The sequence below is a fragment of the Hippocampus zosterae genome, chromosome 2 (assembly GCF_025434085.1).
Source record: "Hippocampus zosterae strain Florida chromosome 2, ASM2543408v3, whole genome shotgun sequence".
Lineage (NCBI taxonomy): Eukaryota > Metazoa > Chordata > Actinopteri > Syngnathiformes > Syngnathidae > Hippocampus > Hippocampus zosterae.
The window spans coordinates 16730858-16753783 of NC_067452.1; the positions used below are offsets into that span (position 1 = coordinate 16730858).

Below are 22926 nucleotides of genomic sequence, written 5' to 3' on the forward strand. Positions count from 1 at the left end.
CATTCATTCATTCATTCATTCATTCATTCATCTTCCGACCCGCTTGATCGTCACTAGGGTCGTGGGGGGTGCTGGAGCCCATCCCAGCTGTCTCCGGGCAGTAGGCGGGGGACACCCTGAATCGGTTGCCAGCCAATCAGGGCACACAGAGACGAACAACCATCCACGCTCACACTCACACCTAGGGACAATTTAGAGTGTTCAATCAGCCTGCCACGCATGTTTTTTTTGGAATGTGGGAGGAAACCGGAGCACCCGGAGAAAACTCACACAGGCCCGGGGAGAACATGCAAACTCCACACAGGGAGGCCGGAGCTGGAATCGAACCCGCTACCTCTGCACTGTGAAGCCGACATGCTAACCACTGGACTACCGGGCCGCCGACATACATATACATTCACACAAATATAAACAAAGTAAATGCAGTACATATGGTACAAACGTCTATGCACACACGCAAACACACATACATACGCGTTACGGTTAATATACTGTATATGGGTTCTCTATCCAGGTTCACACCAACTTGTGTTTTTTTTCCCTTGGTTGGTGCAACAAATTTCCAGAAGGCGGTGTGAGATAAACCCAAAGTTGTTATGTTGCTCGCGATGGCTTCTTTAGTCGATTGGCATTTGTAAAATGCACATTAGCATTAAATAGAGGACCACAATGGAACACAATACAGAATATTTTTCCTATACACACCAGACAGAAGGCCTTAGGGACAGTCCACAGAAGGCAGATATCCACGATGAAACATGCGAGTTGCACACTTACGGACTGTTTGCGCCGATACCGCAATAATAATTTTTTTAAATGAGTCAAAACCCCAGCTCTGATTTCCATCACGGTTTAAAACTTCTTTGCCACTCACAGACAATAATTGTGAGCATTTCCACCTCATTTAAAGTAGAAAATAGCTGCCATTGTCATTTACTTCTGTGGGGAGACATGAATTAACCACAAAACAAACAGAGAAAAGATGAAGAGGATGGATTTTTGCTACAAAATGATGAGTGACAGCTTCACTTTTTTGTAATTATTCCAAAGGCTGACACACAGCTCCTGATACTCGTTATTTTCTGTTGAAATCCATGATTACAGTGAATAAAATATCCAGGAAGTAAAGAGAGCAAAGTAAAGGCAAGATATACTTGTGGTTCACTCCAGTCAAATCCTAATCAACTTTGTCATTTTAAGGCGTTGTCTTTGCTGCTCCCCACCAAAATAGAAAAAACAGATGACACGAATACAAATAAGTGAAGAATGATAGGGTGCTTCCAAAGGTTCATTTTACTGCTTAAAGTTGATCTCATGTTGGTTAGATGAAGCTTGTGCGCATGACCCTTTCGAGGGCTTGAAATGAATGAAGGCATGGTATGCTTCAATGAAACAAAGGAGCACATAGAATCATTTTATCCTTCGGAGATCTCAAGGAGAGTCAGTTGTGTGTGTTTGTCTGGGCGAGTTGGCAGTGGGCTGACATCAAGTTCCTCCATCAGACCTCAACTATTGAACAGTTGAAATGCTTCCATGAATCATCAACAAAAACATGCCAAGTCAGACGCTGCCGTCAAAAATGAACAGTGGAAAACAGAAGCTCAGCTTTGGTCAATTGGTTTGGAGTATATTTATGGTTCAAAGCATTTTCTAACCACTGACAGTAGATTTCTACAATACAATACAATACAATACAATACAATACAATACAATACAATACAATACAATACAATACAATACATGCTGATTTATATAGCGCTTTCACAACAGCGGCAGCTGTAACAAAGCGCTTTACAAAACAGTTAACATAAAGTAAAATAATAAACAAAACACATAACATAAAACACGGACATGACATTTCTAACATTGAAATGATAATAATTAAAATTATATATACAGTATATCTTTTAGATTGCCCATCATGGAATGCTATAAAAAGGTTGTGACAATTGGTCATCTGTATTGGACTAAATCATAATCCTTGACGCTTTCATCTTTTTGGTAGTAGCTCAATGCTCAGCTTTCACGATCCTGTGGTGATCGTATTTTTCAAAACGCAAATCAAACTCCAGGTGATCTTTCTTCTCATGCTTGATTACCCTGAGCTTTTTGTCCTTCTTGAAAGCACGTTTGTGGTTTTCCTGGTTTCGCAGACAGTTGCCTTTTCAGTTCATGTTCCTGTTTGTTCTCTGAGGAGCGGGAGTTCCCGTTGCGCAATGAGGCAAGGCCAGGACACCATTTCCGACAACTGAGTGGCTGATGAGCTGTGGAACAAGAATAATTAAAACCTCACTTCCAAAGTCAACAGTTAAGATGCTTTTCAATGACATGTGGTGTCTTTTTACCTGGTCACTGAGGTTCAGGTATGGCTGTTGTTGCATCGGCGGGTTCCGACTATCTGTGGTGATTTGGCAGGAAAGCGGCGCCGTATCCGAATTGAACATCAAATTGGACGCAGCCTGATAAAAGCCAGAGGGACTGGAAATATGACTGATGCTGTCTTTCAATCTTTGACAGGGCGCAGTCTGACTGACGTGCCCAACGTTCGCAGGCACAGAGTGGGGTGTGGTTTTGAACATACAACTGCTTGAAGCCATGACAGGTGCCCCTCCAATGCCGTGCTCAGCAGGAAAAGAAGTCCTGAACACCGGACTGTACGGTGCAGGGTCATGGTCCGCTGCAAGTCCTGGATTTCGCTGAAATTCTGACCAGCGGTTCACGCTCATTGGTCCGCTTGAAATTAGCTGCGTTTGCGGAAGCGGCTCTAGCTGCCAAGACTGTCTCTGATTCTGTCTGCCTTGAGTCGGAGGCACAAAGTGGCTGTGCATGCAGCTTGACTCTGCTGTGATCACTGGGCCCCCGGAAACATTACTCTGTGTGTCTCTATGGTTTGAGTTCTTTTGGTCACTCTGTAAACTAAACTCCGTTTGTGTTTGTGCATGGTGATCCACAGCCAGGTTAGGTGTCCTGCACTCATGGCAGTTCCGGTTTGGATGAACCATTTGGTTGGGATGAATCTGACTAGGTTGCCTGCACGACACAATTTCTTGGTTATTGTCCATGAATTTCGTCTGTATGCTCCTCGGTTTTTCCGTCTCGCGACATGAGTCCACTAAACGGGCGTCCAAGATCTTTGGAGGTCTACCAGTGTGGTCCTGGTCACCATGAAGGCGCGCAGGAAGGAAAAGTGCTTGCTGAGAGGAAATGGGATCTGCCACCGGAACGTTAAAACCGGAAGAACTCAGCTGAGGAAGACCAATGTGGGTCAGTTTCATCGTCCGCACAACCGCGGAGGGTTGTTCAGACATCTGCCCTTGACTGGGTAACAAATGGCCCTGAGGTTTTTGAGGCCAGATGAAGCTCTGCACCATACCGTGGTGAACAGGGCCACGGTTCCGGATGTTCAAAGTTTGGACGCAGGTTTCCAGCTGCTCGGGCACCTTCGGTGCAGCCTCGTTTTGGAGCTGCTCCTCCTCATATAAAAGGATGTCCTCAATGATCAAGTCGTTCAGGTCGTCGCCCAGGTCGTTGGTCCTCACCTTCAGAAGAGTGCTTTGCCAGCTCTTAAGCTCGTCGGGTGTCACATCCACCACATCTGCCAGCTCACCCTCCCCCAGGATCTGCTGCAGAGTCTCCATCACACCCTCGATTGTGTCCTCGGACCCGATCATGTTGTCAACAGCCGCTTTGGGTGAAAGGTGCTGCCAGGTATCTCCGGGAACACTGACTGTGGCGTGGGTGTCCTTAAAGGCAGTGTCATTAAGGGTGTTTAGCGTGTTGGCACTATTGTGCTGGCAGTAGACTGACTGGTCCTGGTTCAGTATGCAGCCCAGGAGTGAGTTTGGTCTGACTGAGTAGTTATCGAGCTTCCGCTGCTTTGCGGGGGAGCAAGCGTCAGGCACATCGACGGTTGGCGCCAGATCATACAAAAGCGACTCGCCAGTGGTAAAGCCGAACGACTGCTTCAGCCGATGGAGACGGAAGTGTTCCTCTCCTTCTTCGTTTCTGCAGCCAATAAAAGAGATAAACACCGTGACAATCTCGAGAACTCATTTAGAAGAGGTCCTACTTATCATGAAGGCATGCAAGCAGTGGCAACAAAAACAGGTCTAACAAGAGCCAAAGCCTCAAATCATGCTCTGTGGCAATTGTTATTTCATAATCTGGAAAGACTGTATCTATACAACATGTTGTTAAGGACACATCTTTGAAGGAACCTGTAAACAAGCGCTTTTAGGCTACAAATCATTCGCTGATCATGACAGCAAGGCAAGGCAACAAGAGATTTCCAAATCACTCTGACTTTGCGCCACAGTCCAAAGGTGTATATTTATCATGGCTTGCCCAAAGATAACTTAGCTCGACAAAGACTCCAGCCTCCCACATAGAGAATGCATTGTTGGAGATAGACAACATCTACGGCAACTTACGTCAAAGCTCTCTGCCGGGCCACAATGAAATCTGGTTTCCCTTCCTTGAAGACCAGACTGGCATTGGCCTGGACCCAGAGCCACATTCCCTTTTTAGTCAGCAGTCTGAAGACGGTAAAACCACTTTCTCCTGTTTTTATCACTGGACAAACACGAGAATTAGGTCCAAGTAATACCCTAAAAGTATATTTAAACCAGGGCAGTATAAAAATTCAGAACTGCTTTGAGAATGAATTTCAATTGAATTTGAATTGCGGTGGCAAACAGGAAGCGGAACTGCAATTGAAATTCAAATTGCAGAAAGTATAACTAAAATTCAAATATATTCATCATGCATAATTAAAGTGGATTTAACAATGAAGCTTTACAATCTTTACACAACATGAATTTCATCCAAATACTATGATACGGACTTTATGTACATAATACTTAATTGTGGTAGGTAGTAAAGTGCAGTAACTGTTGTTTTTTTAATTAACATTAAAAGTCTACTCAGGACAGATCGCGGAAATTGTAAAAACTATGACTCACTCCTGACGTGGTTGTCCGCACAGTACATCATGTCGGCAGCGTGGATGAAGCTGTAACCTGAACGCTTCATGCAGAGTTCGGCTTCGCTGTAACCCAGAACCACCTTTCCCCTGAAAAGAATGCGCAAACCCCCATCACTGTCTGCCCGCTCCGAGCACAACTGTGTACTTGAGTTCATTGGATTGGAAATCCCAAATCCGACCCTCTACCTGGTGTCAATGCCAATCGGAGTGAAGTCCAGCTTGTGCTTGCTCTGGAACATTAGCGTCTTGGTGCGGATCTCCAAGATGGATGGTGGCTGCACGGGCATGGCGATGGCAAACAGAGCTAGCTGTGGGAGCACCTGCTCCTGAAGCTCCGACACCCGGTTCTGACAGTGGAGAAATTTCAAGCGTCCACAGAAGTTCAGTGCCTGGAGACAAACGTGCCAGATCCATCACGTCAGACACAAATGCCAACTTTGGACCGGGAGCCAATACTTTGGATCTTTTTTTTCCCTACCAAAAAGCCAGATGAGTTGTCTAGCAAGCATCGAAACCGGCAGCAGAAATGTCTCTCCAGAAAGGATGAGTTTTCTGGAGGGATGACTTGTGGGTTGTACTCTCGTATGTTGGTGCTGACTTCACTGCTGTTTTGCTCGTCTACATGTGAATATGTCAACATTAGGATGGGCTCAGGTCAAACTGGATTTGGATGATGCAAGGCTGACTTACTGCTGCCCACCGCAGTGCGATTCTGCTGGCTGGAATGCGGATCAAAAGCAAAGTGAAGTTGGCGTCTGAAAAGAGCTCGATCGTCGGTGTGGATCAACTCAAACACACTCTGATGTATGACATCAGACTAGAACAGAGAGCGATGGGTTAAGCTTCTTGATCTCCACTCATACAGCAACGTCTTCTAGCAGTCGTCATTAGTTTGCTTTTTTAATACCAACCATTGAAGCAAAATACGGTGGGGCCTTGACTTACGAGTTTAATTTGTTTCCTGACCATGCTTTTGATTGAACATACTCTGATCACAAATTGTCTTTTTCCCCATTAACAGTGTGCACCCTCTGGTGTCCATGTCATGGCCACAGGGGGGGGGGGTGTTATATTTAAAGGTCAAATATGAAGTAATTTTACAAAAATCCCAAATGAAATAAAATGAGGGTAAGTGTGAAGGGTCTTCTGTCTGTTGCTGATGCTTTTACCTGCTGGAAGCCCAGGAAGTCCTGTATACTGGGTGATGCATAGAAGACATAACCTTCGGTGGTCACCACGAACACAAAGCCATTCAATGCCTGGAGAAAAAAACAAAAACAAAACAAAAACAACAAAAAAAGATTTGAGGAAACGCTTCACTTTCTTGCTTCAAAGATCAGTCAGACCTGACCTGGAGGAGCAGGTCTCCCTCGGAGAAGCTGACTCCATCGATGGAGGACACCTGGGAGGTACCAGTGGAGGACATGAAGGCATTATGGACATCTCCCCACAACATGGGACTTGGCTTGCTGCAGCCATTTTGTCCATTCTTGAGGGTGGCTATCGTGATAGCGGGAGGATCAGGTCACTTATAGGTTGCAAAATTGCATTTATTTTCAAAGTGGAAAACTTTCATTGACATTTTTAAAAATAGGGTAGATGGGAATAAATCATGAATGTATACATTTCAAGGTTGAATCTTTATAGCAATGGTGTAATCATAATAGTGAGTTTTCATAATCTTAATGAAAAAACAACCAGATTATACGCAGGTACAATTGACTATGAAGAGACCAATTCCTGACCAAAAATGCCGAAAGTTGTGAAAGCGCTACATAAATCAGCATGTATTGTATTGTATTGTAAAATGCGTCTGAATTTTTGACTGGGACAGTTGTTGAGGGCAAGGGGGTTCTTCTTTTTTTTTTTTTTTGAATGGTTGGTCACAGTCGTGAATAATAAACTCAACATTCAGGTTTTTGTTCTTCATTGAAGGAACTGATTTGTCAATCAAACATTTGATGAAGTTCTCCATAGAATTATAGCTCCTCGATGTTTTTATTTGGCTTGAATATTATACCTTTCCATTATTTTACAGACAATTTCCATAAAGCTCATGACAAATATTTTCAAAATTCAACATCTTAACTTTGCACGGGAACTTTCTGTAAATTTACCGCAAATGTTTGACCGCTTTGTAGCCCGAGTTACGTTTGATTTCAAAGATGAAGACAAACAAAGAAGCTGTGGTGGGTAAATCAGAAATCTGAATTGATTCAGCCTTGTCTGTCCTCTGGATTAAGTAGAGCAGAAGCACGCTGCCTTCCATCAAGGTGGAGTCGCCAACTGTTTCCTGCTGTCTTACAACAGTGTCATTCAGCAAATCTCTGTCCTCCTCCTGTGGAGCTTATCAAGCAGCAGCTAATCACTGTCAGGAAACAAGACCGGGCGCCTTAAAATATCCTCTCAGAGAGGAAGCAGGTAATTTTTTAAGGTTTGAAAGAACAAAAATGAGTCACAGTGTTGAAATAACCAACAGAAAGACCAACAAAAGACAATCTAAGCACTTTAGAACTCGGAGCTAAATGCAGATAATGAGAGCAACCACATAATTACCCGTTGGCCACAACCATCTTAGTGAAGGCCCAGAACAAACAAATTTGAACTGGGATGCGTTTTCAATGACTTGTAGAAGGTGTACATGAACTAGATTATGAGTACAGGAAAGACTCAATGTTCCCATCTTGTTAGCAATGTCAAGTAGAAAATGCACATGGTCGCTTAGGAGGGAAATGCCAACTGCTAGTTTCAAGGATGCAACAATGACAGCGTACCTGATAATATTCAAACTTCTGATTTCCAAAAAGCTCGGAATAACCCGTTTACCGGTCCATGTGTTTGAGCCAACAGGGTTATTTGAATAACCAGATTTAAGCAGCAACATCATTTCCGCTTGTTACCATCTGCGATTGGCTGGCAACCAGTCCAGGGTGTGCCTCGCCTACTGCACGAAGACGGCTGGGATATGCTTCAGCATGCCCCGCGAGCCTTGTGAGGATAAAGCGGATCAGAAAATGGATGGATGGATGGATGGATGGATGGATACCGTTGACCATCATGTCCACGTTACTCACCACAGAAGAAAAGTGTGAGCTTTGAGCTGCGTCTCTGAGCTTCGACATGATTGTTTACCTCCGCGTGTGTGTTTCTGGCGAGTTGTACGGACGTCATTTTAGCCAGTGCCTCATTCGAAGGAGGTAACCTGATTCCAATTAGGCGACACAATATTCAGGTTAGACGTAACCCAGTAGTCAGATTCGGGTTTTTAAAAACTCGATTAAGGTCATATTCAGGTTTTGGCGTGTGTTTACGTGGCTTTTAAAAAAACAGAATACTGCCAATATTCGGGGTTGAAAAGGTTTATTGACTGCATTTAAAATGAGTCCATAAGAAATGAAAACTCAATGACCTCAAATGATTTGGGATGTGGGTGGCCCTGATTTGGAAAACCCCCTGGCAGACGATCGGCCAGCACAATGGACATTGGTCTGAATCCACCAGTGGGATTAGGGTAAAGCGACACCGATGCTGCAGCTGGAGGACTGCAAATCCTCAAACAAGAGACAAGTCGAAACTTGCCACAGACTTCCAATTTCAATAGATGAGAGATTTATGGTTATTGTACAAAAGGCCTGCTATATTGACAAGTTGCTTGACTGGCAAATTGTAAAGTTGAGAGGGGCGAGAAAATGATGACTATGAAAAATAAGTGACTGAATGTTTTACCACCCCGTGAGGAACTGACATGAGTTCATGAAATACACGTGACCTTCCTGTATGACAACTCTCCTCCCCTGCTATTTTCCCAAACTTGGCCACTTTGTGGTTTCTCTCCACTTTGAAACTCGTGAGCTGAGTTTAGCTCAGCTTTTGAATTATTTGAATTATTGTTCGACCTTTTGAATTGCGGGAGGAGTACTATGTGCATGCTTTTTATTTGTGTCTTTGGGCGTGGGCGGTGGCGGCTGACATGCAGATCGACATCACCATCACTACCTTTCACTCTTGACCATGCTTGTTCTGATTCTTGTAGGGCAGGTTTGGGCATGAAGAGTGAAAACAGAACATTCTCGTCAGGTTATCTTATCTTATCTTACCCTGCTAGCCCTACATATAAGACTTATGCTTACAGTAAGAGAGAATATGAAATGTTATGGTTCTGTCCTTCACCCTTTAAGCGCCGAAAGTAGCAACAGGGCACCTGGCAACATTTACAGTACACCTTTATCTCTAACCATTTCCAAGCAATGACCTTTTGAAACAGTGATGTCAAGGCGGAATATTTTATTGCAAAGACTCCAGCGCCTAAAGGGCTAAACTGGACTTTACCAACATTTTTAAATGAAGTTAAGGAGGTAATTATAGTCAAGTGTGAATTCTTTGGCCTGAAGTCAGCTGAGATCGACTCCAGCTCCCTGCGACAGTGAACAGGATAAGCCAAAGTGTTTGAACTTCATAGGAAAACAGCGTACGAACAGCAAATAGGACTGGACACCCAAGTATATTTCCTCCTTTGAAAAAAAAAACTATATGCATTCTTCAGAAGTAGAATAGAAAATGTCAGAAAAAAGAGAAAGACAAGAAAGGTGCTTTCATTGTTTCAAAACAACAGATGGAAATGTGGCCAATTTGCTCTCGTGGCTGTTTACATCTTTTACAAAAAAGCAAGCACGCACACAAACGCACTTGCACGCAGGCACAAATACACATGCACACATACACTAATATAGCCTTGCGTGCGAACTTTTAACCTCCAGCATCCTGAGTAGAGAAAGGAGAGGAAGGAGGCTGGTGGAGGAAAAGAGAAAGAAAGATGGAAAACATTTGGCGGCTCGCACGCACGCAAGCACACACACACACACACACACACACACACACACACACTAATTGCGTCAATTTGAGCATTTTCACTGAGGGGTGAATTCACTTTTGTTGCCAGTGGTTTGAACATGAATGGCGTTATTTTGCAAGGACACTAAATTTAAACAGCGAGAGCAGCACTGACCTATGTGCGATCTCTTTAGTGTTGCCCCATCAAAAACTAAGGAAAATATTTACAAAAATGTGAGCGTTGTACTCCCATTTGAGAAAGACTGTAGTTGAGGATAAGAGCGCAGCGCACAAAGGCAGCTGCAGCTTTAAAGCCTGAATCATTCCTGAATTTAAATTTGAACAAAGACAAACCAAGAAGGTTTCAAGTATGCGTTAATAGTGAGACCTTCCTGGACTAAATGTTCTGCCTTCCATCCTACTCTTACTGATTCTGGAAACGACATGAAAACATTAAATTTAGGAGCATAGTGCTCCACTTTATTCATAACATACCACAAGTTTCTTATGGTTCAGTAGGACAGTGCCTGACCTTAGTGCTTTATACTGTAGTTGAGCAGGTTTATAAGGCCATTCAATTCAGTATTCTACAGACAGCGATTGCAGTGATGCTCGCAGTGGGGAAATATAGGCTGGCGACGGTTGTGTTGGGATGGACTATTACCGCCGTCGCTGTTGACACCATGGGACTTTTACAGCTGTTAGGAGCGTTGTCGGTCTGTGCTCATTGCTCTCCCATTCCTCCCCCGGTTGTTGAACCGCTCTATCCTGTTTTGTCTGTCGACTCTCTGTCCCTCCACTCTTTCTCTCCATCTCAATCGAACCGACCGAGACAGTCGATCACCCCATAGTGCTTGCCTTGTGTTAGTGGGTTCTTCCTTGGGGTAGGGCTCGACGGTGCGCCCACTGTGCTCGCAAATGCTGCCATTTTTGTCAATATCTGCTGGATAAAATTTCACCCGGTCGCACAGCGCGAGTGCTTGTTTTAATGCTCCTTCTGGGACATGCAGCGAAAGCACTCCCACTCGTCCGTCCCTCAGACTGCACACGCATCACGGTAAAACCTTCTGTGTAAATTAAATAAATGAATACCCAAGCCTGGATGTGTGCTTTACCACGGTCAAGGCCGTCTAATTTAACTTAGATGACGAGAAAATCTGCATCAAGTAAAGTGTCTCTCTAACCAAAAAGTGGGTTCATTCGCCAACGGGCACGCAACTGCAACCCGGAGTGGCGACCGACAGATGATATGCCCTCCCTCAGACAAACTGGGCTGGCCGCCAGCAGAGTTGCGTGTCAAGAGTTTATTTAGACAAGAGTGTGAATGTGGGTGTGTGGTGGGGGCTGGGGGGTGTTCAAAGATGTTTTGTTGAGACCCTTGGGATCATTTCTGCAGCAAAGCTGTGTGTGTGTGTGTGTGTGTGTGTGTGTGTGTGTGTGTGTGTGTGTGTGTGTGTGTGTGTGTGTGTGTGTGTGTGTGTGTGCATAAACAAAAAAACTATTTGGTGAATCAGTTTGTGTTGTCATATACAGTGTGTGTCTGATCATGTCTGTGTGCTTCCGCTCACTAATTTATCTTTCTTTGCCTCAGGGGGAGTTCACATTTGTTATGTTTGGTTTGTTTGAACCAAATTCTGATGCAATTGCTCCGCTAGTGCGGTTGGAGTGCAAATTTTATCATGCCAACATAAGTGCACATCAAACAAGCAGGGCAAGACTGCTTGGAGAAGTTGATCTCAATCTGTTGCGTCACGGCACGCCAACATGAGCGCGAATTACAGTAACCTAGCAGAGTTACAAAAATACACGGTTTACCGTTTGAAAACTGTTTGGTTTTCTTTTTTGAAAGACGAATCATTATTGTTGCTGTCTTTGAGACTGAGTGGAGAAGCCCTCCAGAAACCCAGAAACACAATAAGAATTTAGCATTTTCAGGGACAGCGGTTACGACAGTGACCAGCCAATCATGTTATCGGGTTACAGCAGGGGTGCCCAAACTTTTTGGATCGAAGATCTACTTTTCGATCAACTAACCTCCCGGGAGCTACCCTTACCGGCGCGCATGCGCACGCGCACAAACACACACACGCACGCACGCGCACACACACACACACACACACACACACACACACACGCCATGATGAGAAACAGCCTGAAACTGAGGCATGCGATGCACTTTTGCAGCCTGTTAACTATCGTAGCTCACACGTACCGTTTTAAGTGCTTCCCTGGGCCCTCCTAGATTCCTATTCTTTGCTCGTGCCCTCTGTGAATTGTACAAGACACAAACTCTGAATGAGAATCATGACGATAAAAGATAGAGCGCAACAGCTCTGATCACAAGCTGCAATTGCAAACTGCTGAGCGCTAACAACTTCCGGTGAGGTAATCGCGCGCCAACGTAAATTTAAGATTTACCTGCTTTATTTTATTTTTTAAAAATAGTGAAAATGAGACTGATAAGATGATTAGGGTGCAGTGTATATTAACACAAAAAATATATTACTAACATGTACAAAGACACACAAATGGTTGTTTGTTTTTTTTTCTTCTCGACACTCCTCGGATCTACTTGGGACCTGTCTTAGATCTACCGGTAGATCAGAATCTACCTAATGGGCACCCCTCGGTTACAGGTTATCATTATTTGTGCATGAAAGGGTTAAAGAGGCTGCAGTAAACGCGTACCTGTGACTAAATGCCTGGGGAAAAAAAGACATGAAAAAGCAGTCTTGGCATTGAATGCGTTGCGGGCTGAAATGGCAATTCGATTTCATTGTACGTAAGTATGACAGCCATGTCAGTCATACTTACTCTGGTTGCTACACAGTGCCATTACAAAATCAATAGTCATTGCTAGCGTGCGTGCGTGCATGTGTGTGTGTGTGTTGGGGGCACACATGTCTGAACCAGCTGGAAAGGACGCGCCAGCTCCTCTTTCATCTCCTGGCTCAAAGTATGCAAACAAGACAAACAGCACTCAGGAATCTGCATCTCAGCATGAGACAAGGAATCCTGTTTTTAGATCTTGGCAAGTGACAGCGTTTCTCACATTACTCAAAGCAGCTTGTTCCTCAAAGTGTTACAAACCCTGGCTCGATCCCCTCAGTCGTATATTCAAGGCTCATAATGTGTGTGAAAATGTTTGTTTTTATAGTTTGCGATGCTTGTTGTTGGCTCATGTTCTAAGTAGAAACCTCATCACAGACACGTCCTCGTGCTCCAACTTCCTCTCCCAAACAACGGGAGAAATCCATTTGAAAAGTGTGGGCTATAAATTGCTTCTCTATTTTCTTCTCAATTCCTTTTCTTGGAGTCTGCATGATGTGGTGAGTGAGGCAGGAATGCAAACAGATCTGGTCTCAGAGGAGAAAGCCCACACAGACCAATCTATGTGCACTACATACTGTATGTGGCGCCAGGGGCTCAGTCACTGGTGACGAGCGAGCAGATGAGAGACACTATCGTTTGTTTCATAGCCTGCCAGCTGAGTGAGTGCTTCCTGCGAGAGAAGCATCACAGCACCAAGTGTCGCTGGTGCGCCAGTGGGATGCTCTCGTGACAGCACATCTGGGACCAGATAGGGAGAATAGAAAGACCGGCTGGGTTCCTCATGAAGCAGTCGATGGGAGGTGAAGGTGGTAGTTGTGGGTGGAGAGACTTTCATCCACAGCGAGATGAGGTAACCGATTTACTGATTTACTTGTCAGGAAGTTGCCTCCTGTTGTCTTCCATGACTCAAATCCTGCGTAAACTGACTTTTTCAACACGGCAATGTTGATTTGTTAAAAAATGGCATTTTTACACGCGCACTTTGAAAGCACATATGTACGATTCCTTATGAAAAACAAACACAACCGATCCTTAAAATACATTTATAAATGCAACAATCAATGGCGCACGTTTCTGGAAGTGCCTCGTAGCATACGTCGTAAGCAGCATTTTTCCTGCAAATAAAATTGGAAAGTTGCCTTCTCCACCTCATTTCCGGATGCCTACAGTTCTCAAACCTCTGACATCATGAATACTGTTATTATTTGACCTTTTTTATTATTTGAAGAAACAGTCCGCAACTTCTAAAACAGCCATGCAAAAAAAGAGCAATGGATAAGAAGTAACTCATAATGATTGGACTCCAAGGTTCGTACATACCGGTACTTTTACTTTCCGGAGGGCCAACAAGGGCGCAGTCATATTCCAGAGCTGTTAAATTCAAATGTCAAGGGTTTGAAAGCTCAATATTTGGGGACACCATCGCTGTGTTTTTATGAGTACATTATCAAGGCAGTTCCATCAAGGTCTAAATTTGGCTCAGCAGCATCAGGTTGCTACTTCATATCCTGAAATACAAGTTCAGCCAGCCACACACAACTGTGTTGCGGCTGCTTGGGCAAGTTTTAACATGAGTGTTCGGCTGCTCTGCTTTGACTGCAATCCTTCATGAAGAAGCGCTGCAGGTCTGATGCTATCACACTTACATACAGGAATCTTCCCGCAACTTGTGCTCCCGGGACAAACTTGCGTTTGAGCTTGGCTCCGTCAGAGACAAAAGTCTGTATATATTAACCAGCCAGCTCATGATTTACAAATTCAGTTTCTGGACCCGCCCATTAAACCTAGCATCCGGTTCCATGGCCTGTGAAGTTAGAGGTAACCCACTAATAAGTTAGAGTGAACTTCTACACAATAGCATTAAACACGATCTATAACATCTCAGAGTGGGGAGATGTTATATAATATCTAACAAAGAATAAAAGGATGTGTTATTTCGTCCCAAGAGTGAAGCAATTTTACTTATGTAGAGTCACACTTTCACTTCTGGGGTTTTCATTAACATTTGTAGAGAGGCCTAGAAGCGCTGAGAAACACATCTGGAAAGACCATCAATGAGGTGGTGGGTGGGGAGAGGTTTCGGTTTGTTGACATAGTGAGAAAAGTCTTAATGTCCAGCACAAGACAAAGTTCAGAGCTACTTCAAAAGAGTTCGTATTTCCTGAGGCCAAGTGGAGAAAGGAGCTTTGATCGATCGATGATAAGACCACAAAAAACTTCACTCCACACCCAGAGAACTCCTCTGCTAGTGCTGCAGTGGTTTCACACAACCCTAGAAGCATGTGGCAACTTCTGACCTCATGTATTTTATTTAAGCATTATTTACGATACTTGAGAACAACTTTGTGGGATAAGTGAAAGCATCATCAAGTACGACTGCAGCCAACAACATGGAGGGCACTAAGGATAAAACACAGTTGTGGATGCCAGCTAGAAAACACCAAACAATGCTGGTGTTGTCTGAAACGTTGATGCTATTTGACCCTTGGACATTTCCCATCAGACAAGGACGTACACTTTGTTGAGTCCCACGGCTGAGGACCGAGAGCAAGACAAGGATCAGGCGAGAGAGACAGAAGCGTCTTTATTCGCTCTAATTTGACCTCCAGATGAACCTCTGCACTAGCAGGTTATCTTTGCTCAATACAGTGAATGCCAGAAAATGTACAACCGTCTGACCGACGGTGGGACTGATGAAGCCTGATTAGAAGAAATGAGCAGATTGCATGTCAGATTTTCAGAATTCCCAAACTCATCTCATTGTCTGGTGACTTTCATGTTTCCTGCTTGGTATTCACTGAGTCGCAAGTGCTACACCAAGTGCTGGTGCCAATACTGAACTGACATTTTCAGCCATGATTCAATACCATCTTTTTAAGTACCTAAATTTGGGGGAGGGAGTTTGCTCCCTGAGTCACCGTTGGTCTAGTAAAATATACAAATTCATAAAAGCACAAATAATTTGTAGTTGTTTAGCTGTCAGATAATTTTTTGATGTAGTATAAGTATCAAGGTACTACAGGGAAATATAGTATCAACGCCAAAACTGCGGAATCGTGACAACATGACTCCAGAGAATTTTATTTTTGAGCTTTTATCTTGATTGTTGCGTTTACTGCACTTACAAAAATGTCTGATAATTGATTTCACAATGTAACCTTAATTCACGAACGGCACCGCAGACAAACTGCTTTTCGGTTCATGAACAACCACCTCATTTACGTACTTTATAACATGTTTAAAACCAGACTATACAAAGTCTACAATGCCGTTCTTTTTTACAACACATAAAAAAAATGTAAACGATGTAACCTGAGAAAAAGCCAACCTCCACCATTCTATCCTGGAGAGGCTCATGCACTACAAATAATAATTACTGATCAGTGAGGAAAGCCCATGAAAGGCTGAATGAACAAATATCTTCTTAGATCATAAGTCGTGACACGTTTTTAATACCAAAGAGCCAATGAGAAGGATAATAACAAGCAACACAATGCATTTCTGATGCAGGTCCACTTTGAAAGAGCCTTTGAAGAAAAACTGAGCTACTCTGTGGAACTTTCTAGTGTGGTGGGTGTGCCAAGCCCCATGAATGCATAAAGCCCTGAGTTGTCCCAGTGTAAGGTAAAAAGGTCGAGCCATTTCTGTTAGGGTTTGGATTTGACCCCAATAGCACGACAACAGGCAGGTCTCGTGGAAGCCAACACTTCGCGTAGTTTATTTAAGAGTCTTCATAAAGTCACTCAGGGAGAAGCACGAGGAGTCCACAAGGAAATGTCCACACAAGGAACAAAATCTGCAAGATACAGCAACCGAGTCCACTGGCATGGTGACGGCACCAACTTGCACTGGGGAATGGTCTGTGAGTCAATTTGTACCAGTCCAAACGAGCAGATAGGCAACAGGTGGGTGATGAGCTGACGATTCTCAGGTGTGAGGTGCAGAGCACCCTGGCTGAGGAGGCTGCCTGGCTGGCCCCTCCCTAACAATTTCAACAACGAGCTGGACTCCACAACAGGGTTTGGTGAGGAGGAATGGGGTAAAGGTGAGGTAGGGGATGAGCTTGTTTGGGGGATGGATTGGTTGAAAGAATTCAAGATCTGAGGGGTATGATTAACTGTGAACTACAGGCATTGATTGAAAGGGGGGGGGCGGTTGTCAATGTTAAAATCATCCATTGTTAGACGTTTATACAGATCAGAATGCAACTTGTCTGTTGGCTCAGAAACCATGCACACAGACACAGATGTTGAAGTGCTTGCCTTTAACTTTCCACTTCATTTGCCCTAAAGGTCAGTTCCAAATACTGTATAGGGTCACATTTCACAGCAACACAGGTATTAGGAACACTGCTGCCAAGACCCCACGCTATGAGGCCTTGTCTCGGAAAGAGGGACTCGGTTTTTCAGGCAGTCTGCACTTGATAGCTTCTCGATTGCAAAATGACAGTCAAACAGACATAATTGCCCCATCTTTCGTGTTTGCAAGGTGATGGAAGATTGGATGTGCACCTAACCTGTAGACATTTGCCCCACCACTTCAATAAATGATTAAGCTCTGGCATTGCTAAGTTACAGAGAAACTGCTGACTGATTGGGTTGAAACTTAAATCCTGAAGATATCGGAGTGAAGACAAAGTGGAATGAAGCGTACTATCAGCCCAACTCTGCAGCTCTGAGCTCTGCTGCTGAGACTCACCGTTAAAGAAGCTCTTAACCTTCAGGTAACCCACGGCGAGTCGAAGCACGGACAACTTATCCAGACGAGCACAAACATCTTCGGTGAAAGGCAACAGACTGGTCAGCTTGTCCAGTTCGTTGTTCAGTCGGTCACGATGCCGTTTGGACGGGTTTGATTGGGCACCTTCAGGAGGTGGCAGTTTGGGTCTGCCAGAGAGAAGATGAAAATCAGTTCAAAATGTGAGTAAGGTGCATACAAGCAGGAGAACATGAGAACATGCAGATTGATTTTTTTTTTTTTTAATAAACAGGAGCCAACCTGGAACGCCTTCTCCCACCATAAGCAGAACCACGAATCAAAGACAACATCATAAGAAGCAAGGTAACAGCCTGAATCAGCACATACGAGGACAGGATGTACTATATGAAATGGCATCAGCTCTCACTGGCTTGATGAGACATTATAAAATCACGAGACGACCCAGAGTATTTATAAACCACAGGATACCATACCGCATTATTTTATTATGACATGCATTCTTTTATAAGCAGACATCTGCTTAGCTTGAAACAACCCAGACGATTGCAACATATTTGCGGCACCTGTCTTTACAGTTCGTGTGAACGTTTTAGTTCCCTGTTACAAAGCTGTGACAGGTCCTGGTGCTGTGTTCAAGGCTACAGTAAATGCATGCGGTGAAATGAATTAAATGCAGACATTTTTTCCCTCCTTCAAGTACAAATAGCCATCTGCTGCCAATAATCCTCCAGAAAACGTGGGATCTGAAATGAAGGCGAGATGGCCATCGACAAATTCCTGGTGTAAAGAACAATAATCAGCCAGTATTGCTGCCTCTGGCACTATCTGGCACATCGGCCAAATCAGGGGTGTGTCTGGCAGTGCAATATGGGATCAGGTGACGTGGAAAAAAAAACACTCCCCTGCGATCACACAAAGGTGCTTTGTCTTGGGCGGAAGTAAACTGCGTCTTAACACAGGTAAAAGCGAGGCAGCGTCAGCTGTCGGACAACTACAAACATGAAACACAAACTAATGTGCCACACACGGAAATAAAGAGATTTCTGACACTAGCAGCCGAAATGAGTTTCCGCTGTGGGGTGTCCGGACTCTCTCTTGGAGAGAGGGTGAGAAGCTCGGTCCACCTGTGAGGGGCTCAGTGTCCAGCCGCTGCTCATCTGCATTGATAGGAGCCAGATGATGTGGCTAGGGCATCTGATTAGGATGCCTCAATGGTTAGGTGTTGCGGGCACGCCCCGGGGACCACCCGGGACACACTGGCGAGACTCCTGGCTGAACTGGGAATGCCTTAGGATCCGCACAGAAGAGCTTGATGAAGTGGTTGGGGAGAGGAAAGGTACTGCGCTCTCGACCAAACTCCAGATAAGCAAAGAGGATGGATTAGTCAGTCAGTTGTTTTGTCAATTAAGTGAGTAATAAGATTTTTTTTTTAAATCATTTCCATGGCATGATTAAGAAAACGTTTCAAACAGACAGTTCAGATAATGTACAAATGATTCAATTTGTGGTTTGGCAACATGTCAGAAAATGGGCAAAAATTCTCATTGTTGTGAAAGTATATGTTTGCAAATCTGTTACCGGTACTTTGATTCAGTACAGAGATAAGCAGCCTGCTTCAATGGAGGATGACAGAAGTCTCCCAATATTGTTCCGAGGGTTTCGACTATTATTAATTAATGAAACAAGGCGTCATAAAGATTAATTGATGATCAAAAACAATTATGGATTTTATTTCATATTCATTTAGTTATCAATTGATCATTGGACCTCTACTGATATTACTGCAGCTCACTGAATCAGTTGTGAAACTATTTTTGTGTACTTGTAGGTCTGTAATGTACTGCCCCCGATGAACAAAGTGCACACACCCAAAGGAGCAGCAGAATGCCGATTAAATTGAAGCAATAAGTGTGACAAAAATGGTTTGCATCCCGACATTCTATTTAATCAATTCATCACTGACCCATGGAAAACTCATCCATGTGCATGGATCTGCAAAAACAACGGAAAAGGCTGTGATAACCATGTTGGGCAAATATTTGACCCTTGTAAATAAAAAAATAAAAATTAAAAAAATCTTAGAATTTGATGTGTTAACATGTATTTTTATTTTCAACGTGAGACTGACCGTACTCGACACAAGTATGGGGAGAAAAATTTAACTTTACACAGAACGGCCAAAAGAAATGAATACAACATAGCCACAAGAGCTCTGAACAATCAATGAATCGACTAATGGCTGATTACAGCTTTAGCTAAGCTGGAGAAGCACAAATTACACATTGTTACCAATGTTAGCCTCTTCTACACTGATCATCTTGGGCAACTCACTTTCACTGTCCTATGCAAAACGGGTTTATGACATTGAATCAGAGGCAGTCACAAAGGTGTAATGTCGCCAGCAGCGACCGGCATGTGAAGTTTCTTGGTCAAGACACGTAGCTTTCTTCTGAGTTGACAATTTCTGCTGTCGCATGGAACTGCCGGCATGAAATAACAACAGTGGTTGGCCCTACACTCAGTCTACATGAATCGCATGACTGTCGCCAGTTAAGATGTCTCGTAAGGTCAAGGTGGTGCTGAAATAAATCAGTGTCACAGCATGTTTGTGGATCAAAACAGTCATGGAAAGTACTTGTAGGTTTGTCAGGATAACTGTACTTTAGTATTTATTTCTTTTTCCGACTTCACCTTTAATCTTTGTACTCCTGACTTTGCCAACATTGGCATGAGGCTTTTTTTCAAACTTCCTGCTTGATGACAAAAACTAAAAGAAATGTAAAGAAAAAGAGGGCAAATCAACTACAGTTAAGGTTTTCACGACTAGATTTGGGGTTCTTACGCGCAGCAAAAAAAATGATAATTAATGTGAGCCAATTGAACAACGAGGACGCAACAGATTCAGGGAACCAGGGTACAGCCATCAATGGTCTTGTTTCAGTTTATATTATTTATTTATTGGTGCAAGACAATAATGATTAGTGGCAAATGTGTTGTCTTGTGATAACCTAAAAACCACCAGCTTTTGGCATTCAGATATTCTCCATCTTATCTGATAAAACATACACAGGTAAGGCTTTTTTTTTTTGCAGTTGTTATCATTAGCTCATGTATCTCCTTATTTTGCATTGTTGTTTTACTTCAAGACTTTCTTCAAGACTCGTCAGTTCAGTCGTAATTATCCTGTCAGAAATTAGATATTTGCCAGCTATGTCAAGTTATCCAAATGGGTCAAAAATTGACAATCTTTTGCCACATCTGCTGTGGATAACATATCATATATTCATTATGGGACACTATTGTCAAAAACAACAGTCCAACCCACGACGAGATGCATATTGACGTAGCTGTAGAATAATAATAAACGAACAGACCGCAAGTGAAGAGATTACGCGTGATCACAAAAGCGTCTTTTTTCTTCTTCTTTTTTGTGACTTACACTTTTTGAAGCGGCTTCTTCCGTTTCTTCACGGCGTAAACCACCGAGCTCGCCAGCATGCTGAGATCCGAACCCACAAAATGTCACAAACGTGATTGTAATCCTTTGAAGAGCACACTGTCGGTCCAGAGGCACCAGAGACAATCGCATCCCCCAAGAGAAAGGAAGACAGGTGGGTTCACGTTTGAAATGTGAAGAGATGCCTTTTGGTTTGCGTTTCTTTCCGGCGAAACGCCAATCACAAGTCAACAGACCATCGCAGCACAACTGACAAAAGTCACGACGGAACCGCCCCCACAGTTTCGCTCCACTTTGTTCATGTGACGATTGGCCAAAATCCGCTGGCGTGTCGTCAGAATCGCGTGCTGGTGACAACATTCAGGTTAAAAAGTCTCATTAGGCTGGAAAACACATGCTGGACTCTATACTATTCTGGGTGGTATAAATATGAGCCTTCTATTTCATTTTTTTGGTTTTATTTTATTTTGTTTATTTTTACTACACACGAACCTGCAGAGAGTAGCTTTGAGACGTGAAAACGACTTTAAATGGATGTGATTATTCCAAAAACATGCGTGGCGGGCTGATTGGACGCTCTAAATTGTCCCTCGGTGTGAGTGTGAGTGCGAATGGTTGTTCGTTTCTGTGTGCCCTGCGATTGGCTGGCAACCGATTCAGGGTGTCCCCTCCCCTCCCCCCCCCCCCGCCTACTGCCCGAAGACAGCTGGGATAGGCTCCAGCACCCCCTATATATATATATATATATATATATATATATAGAAGGACCAACACAATCAACATAGCCTGACTATGTTAGGGGGAGTGAAACGCCCGCCCCAATTCAGAATGGTTTGCCCCTGCAGCACGGGGGAAGTGCGTGTGCTTGTTTGTAAGACCGGCAGTTTGTCATCAATATTCATGGCAATGTGTATATATATATATATATATATATATATATATATATATATATATATATATATATATATATATATATATATATATATATATATATATATGGGGAAAAAATAGGACAAAAATGTAAAAGGAAAATTCAGAAACGATAAAAAATGTGTGAGTAATCACGATTAATTTTTTAGTTCAGTTGAGTTAATTATGACAGTAGCATTTTTAATTAGATTATATATTTTAATCGTTTGACAGCTCTATATTAGAGCTGTCAAACGATTAAAATATTTTTTCCCCATTTTAATGCTCTCATCAACATGTAATCATGAATCAGTTTTCTATGTGCCAAATGCAAATATTTACTGAAATAACAATTTTGATTTTCAATTTTACATGAACATTTTTCACTTGGTGGTTATTCACACATAATCTCTCACACAATATTACTGTCCATCAATAACGTGAAAAAAATATTTTGTCACACAACAGCTGTTTTAACAGCTTTTTTATGAAATCAAAACAGAGCAATATAACATTATAAAGTGCACATCTAAGGTACACTAGTACCCAGCCTATAGTGTATTTAAACCATGGTTGCATACTTCATTTTCTCAAGTTTGCTTTCAACACAGCAGTCTGTTTCTGTATGTTTGTTGAAGAATAACGAGACACCGGACACTAGTGTTCATTATGTGCCGTTGTATTCGACACTACCGGTCTTACAAACAAGCACACGCACTTCCCCCGTGCTGCAGGGGCAAACCATTCTGAAAGGGGGCGGGCGTTTCACTCCCCCTAACATAGTCAGGCTATGTTGATTGTGTTGGTCCTTCTTGCTCGGAAGTCTCTCTACGGTTTTGTGTAGACCTCATTTCGAATGACTACACTTGGTTCGATGACAACACTGGAGACATTTTACTTTCGCTAGGTCGCTACCACTGTAGCGCACTGTCACTGAGAAGCTCCACCCGCTCTATTTACATAGACACAGAACACTGTAACCTTCCACACAAAATAGTTCCAAACACGTAAAATCGCGTCAGTGGCATACATGGTATACCTGTATGATACAGAGAGAGAGAGAAGAACAGATAACTTTGGTCTTGTCAGTGGAGCAATATAGCAACTTTTTAAAAGTAAACTTTCCATTTATAAACTCTTTAAGTATCAGTTTTCGGTGTCTCGCGCTGCCGTGGCTAGTAAAACAGACATGGGC

The 22926-nt window shown here is 43.3% G+C and overlaps 1 protein-coding gene and 1 long non-coding RNA gene across 5 annotated transcripts; one reads left to right on the forward strand and one right to left on the reverse strand.

The window, feature by feature from the left end:
• Positions 1-2099: 2099 nt before the first annotated feature.
• On the reverse strand, positions 2100-21100 carry LOC127590798 (aryl hydrocarbon receptor-like). Of its 4 annotated transcripts, XM_052050241.1 has the most exons (11): positions 20805-21100; positions 17345-17532; positions 6336-6484; positions 6154-6243; positions 5675-5801; positions 5463-5602; positions 5171-5373; positions 4962-5071; positions 4431-4572; positions 2346-4005; positions 2100-2264 (listed from the first exon to the last, which is right to left on the reverse strand). In XM_052050241.1, exons 1-11 carry the CDS (start codon positions 20861-20863, stop codon positions 2166-2168), a joined length of 2967 nt encoding a protein of 988 aa, XP_051906201.1. In that variant the 5' UTR covers positions 20864-21100; the 3' UTR covers positions 2100-2165. The 4 variants fall into 4 exon arrangements, with proteins under 4 accessions (XP_051906201.1, XP_051906220.1, XP_051906211.1 ...); XM_052050260.1 differs by lacking the exon at positions 20805-21100 and having other exon boundaries at positions 5675-5703; positions 6336-6512; positions 17345-17488; XM_052050251.1 differs by lacking the exon at positions 20805-21100 and having other exon boundaries at positions 6336-6512; positions 17345-17488.
• Positions 18093-19441, forward strand: LOC127590812 (uncharacterized). The gene is made up of 2 exons (XR_007959770.1): positions 18093-18773; positions 19194-19441. It is a non-coding gene; the product is annotated as an uncharacterized LOC127590812 (long non-coding RNA).
• Positions 21101-22926: the final 1826 nt, after the last annotated feature.